This window comes from Penaeus chinensis, chromosome 42, assembly GCF_019202785.1.
Source record: "Penaeus chinensis breed Huanghai No. 1 chromosome 42, ASM1920278v2, whole genome shotgun sequence".
Classification (NCBI taxonomy): Eukaryota; Metazoa; Arthropoda; class Malacostraca; order Decapoda; family Penaeidae; genus Penaeus; species Penaeus chinensis.
Genome location: NC_061860.1, coordinates 20806922 through 20811921, shown reverse-complemented (window position 1 = coordinate 20811921; position 5000 = coordinate 20806922). Strand labels below are relative to the sequence as shown.

At 32.7% G+C, this 5000-nt stretch overlaps 1 protein-coding gene across 2 annotated transcripts in view; it reads right to left on the bottom strand.

Annotated features, from left to right (window-relative positions):
- Positions 1-1689: 1689 nt before the first annotated feature.
- LOC125048029 (zinc finger protein 883-like) overlaps positions 1690-5000 on the bottom strand; it is an 8959-nt gene continuing 5648 nt past the window's right edge. Inside the window, exon 2 of one of the 2 annotated variants that reach the window (XM_047646616.1) lies at positions 1690-3878. In XM_047646616.1, coding sequence (XP_047502572.1) covers positions 1832-3871 — 2040 coding nt within the window. In that variant the 5' untranslated portion in view covers positions 3872-3878 and the 3' untranslated portion in view covers positions 1690-1831. The remainder of the gene's footprint in view (positions 3879-5000) is intronic. The other variant, XM_047646617.1, reaches the window with a different exon arrangement.

Genomic DNA, 5000 nt, shown 5'->3' with positions numbered 1-5000 from the left:
ACTGAGTCACCAAGGAGCCCTTTATTAGTCATTTCTTAACTGTTTACCTTTTCCTTGATTTTTTAAAAAGTTTCATTTGTATTATTTGATTGCCATTTATGTTATTATCTGATTTACAATTTGATATCAATACCATAACATCAATAATAATAATAACAATATCAATATTAATAGTAATAGAAAGAAAAACACATTTTCCTGCATATTCAAGGAATGGGGAACTCAAGCACAATCACTAGGGCCTATTGATAGACTCCTTGCTTTTATCTTATTTAGGATCAAAAATTAAACTAAACCATATCAAATCTTATTTTGAATTTTGTATGTTACAAAATAATTGCATCTGTATCTTATGAAGTAATTCTATGGTTACTTTTGTACTACAGGAAAAAGTCCCAAAAGGAAAATTAAACAAAGAAGTTGAACAATGAGCATGAAGAACAAATTTATGTTCAATAAAATTGGCTGCACTTATCTGCTATTTTCAGTTATAAAACTATATTATTAACATAGGAAAAGGGACAAGTTTTAATGCGCTGATATCTTTATTTTCTCCATCAAATTTAATTTTATTACTGATATGAGAAATATATGGAATAGTCTTTTGCATTTACAGCACAGGGAATATTATTTACTCAAGTTATAGATAAAGTATATGTTCTTGTTTTGCAATTCTGTGATAAAAGAAGTAATGTGCTAAAATAAAGGTAGAATATCCATATACTTTTCGATATCAAATCCCACTTTCTAAGTGTACTCATTGATGTGTATATACAAACACTACAAACTTTCTTGCTTTATGAATTTCTTGTACTTAGTACAATGACATGTACTTGGACTTAAGCACATAGCAAAGTGACTGTACTTGTACTTGAAAAATATCCAGTCTTTGGACTTGGACCAAGGTACAGCTGCCTGTACTTGGACCCAACCTTGGTATCTATGTGTATCTCTCTATATATGTGTGTGTGTGTGTGTGTACTTGTGTGTGTGTGTGTGTGTGTGTGTGTGTGTGTGTGTGTGTGTGTGTGTGTGTGTGTGTGTGTGTGTGTGTGTGGGTGTGTGTGGGTGTGTGTGTGGGTGTGTGTGTGGGTGTGGGTGTGGGTGTGGGTGTGCGTGTGGGTGTGGGTGTGGGTGTGGGTGTGGGTGTGGGTGCGGGTGCGGGTGCGGGTGTGCGTGCATGCATCCATCCATGCATCCATCCATGCATGCATCCATCCATCCATCCATCCATCCATCCATCCATCCATCCATCCATCCATCCATCCATCCATCCATCCATCCATCCATCCATCCATATACATACATACATATATATACTTACATACATATATATACATATATATACATATATATACATATATATACATATATATTCATACATACACACATATATATACATACACATATATATATACATACACATATATATAGATACATATATTTATACTCACACAAAGATATATACATATATTCACATACATGCCACGTTCACACACACACACCACGTTCACACACACACACACACACACACACACACACACACACACACACACACACACACACACACACACACACACACACACTTATGTATGTATATATATAATTAAATATATGATTTTTTCTAGATAGATAGATAGATATATGAATATATTATATATATATACACATTTATACATATATGTCCATATATCTATATCTATTTACATTTATTTATATATACAATGCTTAAAAATGCATACATATAAATATAAATATATCTATATTCCTACCAATTAATCTCTCCATATACACATGTACAGCCTTCAGGTTCTCTTCTTTTTACAATGTCTTACATATCACTGATAACATTTGATGAGTAGACATCCTTGGCAGCCAGGTGAGTTGGCTCCAGGAGATTACTGGCTAAAGGTAAGGGTGTATATAGGAGATGTATAGGAGGAAGCATTATTAGGTAGAGATTTGGATTCTTCTGGGTATCTTGGGTTTCCTTTTTATCCTGGGTTTCCTTTTTATCCTGGGTATCCTTTTTATCCTGGGTACCTCGGTTATGTGTTTTTGTGTGAGTTACTAGATTATTTTTACGTTTGAATGTCTTGCTGCATATATCACAGACATAAGGCCTTTCATTACTATGTGTTTTCATGTGCAACATTAGAACACTTTTCCATGCATATGACTTATTACACACTTCACAAGTAAAAGACTTCTCCTTTGTGTGTGTTCTCATGTGTTTTGACAGACTACTTCTATCTGGAAATGACTTATTACAAATCTCACAACTATAAGGCCTCACCTTTGAATGCACTTTTAGATGCCTCACTAAACTACCTTTTGAAATAAATGATTTATTACACACTTGACAGCTATGGGGTTTTTCATTTGTGTGTCGTTTTATGTGCTGCATTAGAGCTCTTTTAAATAGGAATGCTTTACCACAAAATTCACAACTATGAGGTTTCTCATTTGTATGTCTCTTCAAGTGATTTACTAGATTAGTTCTGTCCTTGAAAGACTTGCTACATGTACGGCAAGTATAGGGCTTGTCATCAGAATGTACTTTCATGTGCAACACTACAGCCCTTTTATATGAAAATGACTTATTACATACTTCACAGGTATATGGCCTTTCCTTTGTGTGTGTTCTCACGTGGTATGCTAGATTTGCACTTGTAATGAAAGACTTGCTGCATATTTCACATTGATATGGCCTCTCCTTTGTATGTATTCTTATGTGTCTTACCAGACATATTTTTGCAGTAAATTTCTTGGCACAAATCTCACAACCATAGGGCCTTTTATTAGTATGTAACCTTTGATGTGTTATCGCACTAGATTTCACAGCAAATGACTTTCCACATATTTCACAGCTGTAAGGCTTCTCTTTTGTGTGTGTCCTTAAGTGTTCTTCTAAACCTTTTTTCTGAGAAAATGCCTTTCCACATTCTTCACAGATATATGGCTTCTCCTGTGTATGTGTTCTTATGTGAGCCAACAAATTACATTTCTGAGAAAAAGCTTTGTTGCAGAAATCACAACCATAAGGCCTCTCATTTCTGTGAGTTTTCATGTGTCTTGATAGATTACTGCCATCAGCAAATACCCTACTGCAAATCTCACAACTATATGGTCTCTCTTTTGTATGAATTCTCATGTGTCTCAATAAATGACTTTGCCAAGCAAAGGAATAACTACATACTTTACAACTATATGGTTTCTCATTTGCGTGTACTCTCATGTGACCATCTAGTGTTGATTTTACAGAATAGGCTTTGTTACATATCTCACAAATGTAAGGCTTTTCCTTTGTATGTACTCTCATGTGGCACACTATATGAGATTTTTGAGAGAATGACTTATGACAAATGTCACATATAAAAAGCTTCCCTTTTGTATGCTTTGTTGAATGTTCCAACAACTCATTCTTGCAAGAGAATTTCATGCCACACACTTCACAATGGAAATGTTTCTCAAGTGCATCCACCTCTTGTGTTGCCTCTTTACCCCTTTCCTGAACACCATCTGATGAGCACTTCCTCTCACAATCCTTAGATAATAATGGATCTACATCTTCACGCACCAAAATGTCCAAGTCACATTCATCAACTGCTTCTTTGCCAAGACTTTGGACTTCTTCGAACACTGGCTTCTCACTTTTTATATTACCTGAATCTTCAGTCTTTATATAGACAGCACTCTCTTCATGTACAACCTCATTAATTTCTTCATTGCTACCCTGGAAATGATTCTGACTGATGGCCTCCACATTCTCATCCTTCGTATCGATGAATTCCACTGAGTTACCATGATATGCTGCTTTCAAATGTACGTCATCCATGATGGCAGTCGAAGTCACCCTTTCACTAGCCATAACACTGCTGAAAAAAAGAAAGAAGACCAGTGGTAAGTGAGCGTTCTTCAGCGGAATCAAAACTGTTGCAAATTTGTCCCTCCATTTTGATAACTATTAACAAAACTACATAAAAAGGTAAAGACAACCTTTCAGCTACACGAAGAATAGTGATACACAATATCTTCATAGGAATACATAATGAAAGGGTGTAATGTGGGACCGTCATTTGCTCAAGAATATTTTCTATATATTCTTAAAATATTACTTAAAAATGTAATACCTACAGATATATATATATATATATATATATATATATATATATATATATATATATATATATATATATATATATATATATTTATATGAATATATATATATTTATATATATATATGAATATATATATATTTATATATTTATATATATATATATATATATATATAAATACATTATATATATATATACATATATATATATATATATATATATATATAATATACATATATATATGTATATATATACATATATATGTGTGTGTATATGTATGTATATATATATATATATATATATATATATATATATATATATATATATATATATATATATACATATATATATGTATATATATACATATTATGTGTGTATACATATATATATATATATATATATATATATATATATATATATATATATGGTTTTAATTTACAAGTCCAGCAATGGTTAACAGTTAATGGTTAGAATAAATAAATGTGCTAGACATCAAATGTCATATAGCACTATGGTAAAGTATTTTGGCAAAAAGGGTGAGAATAAGTTAATGATCAGGGAAAGATGTTCTAGATGTCATAGGTTGCAGAATGCTGTAAGATAGAATATTAGTGAAAAATGTATGGAGGGGGAGCAAATGGAGTACAGTGGGAATTTGTAAATGGGGATGTGGTTAAAGGTATTAGGTGATCAGATCAAAGGGAGGGTAGGTGTCTGAGGAATGGAGAGTAACACTGTATGAGTAAACTGCAAAGGAGCTATTATGAAAACAATCAAAGGGTAATACAGTAAGAAATCATAGTTGTAAAAGGAGGAGAATAATTCAGAATAATTCATAATTCAGGTGGTGAAGTATTGGAAAGTATGTCAGGAGGGTAGGGA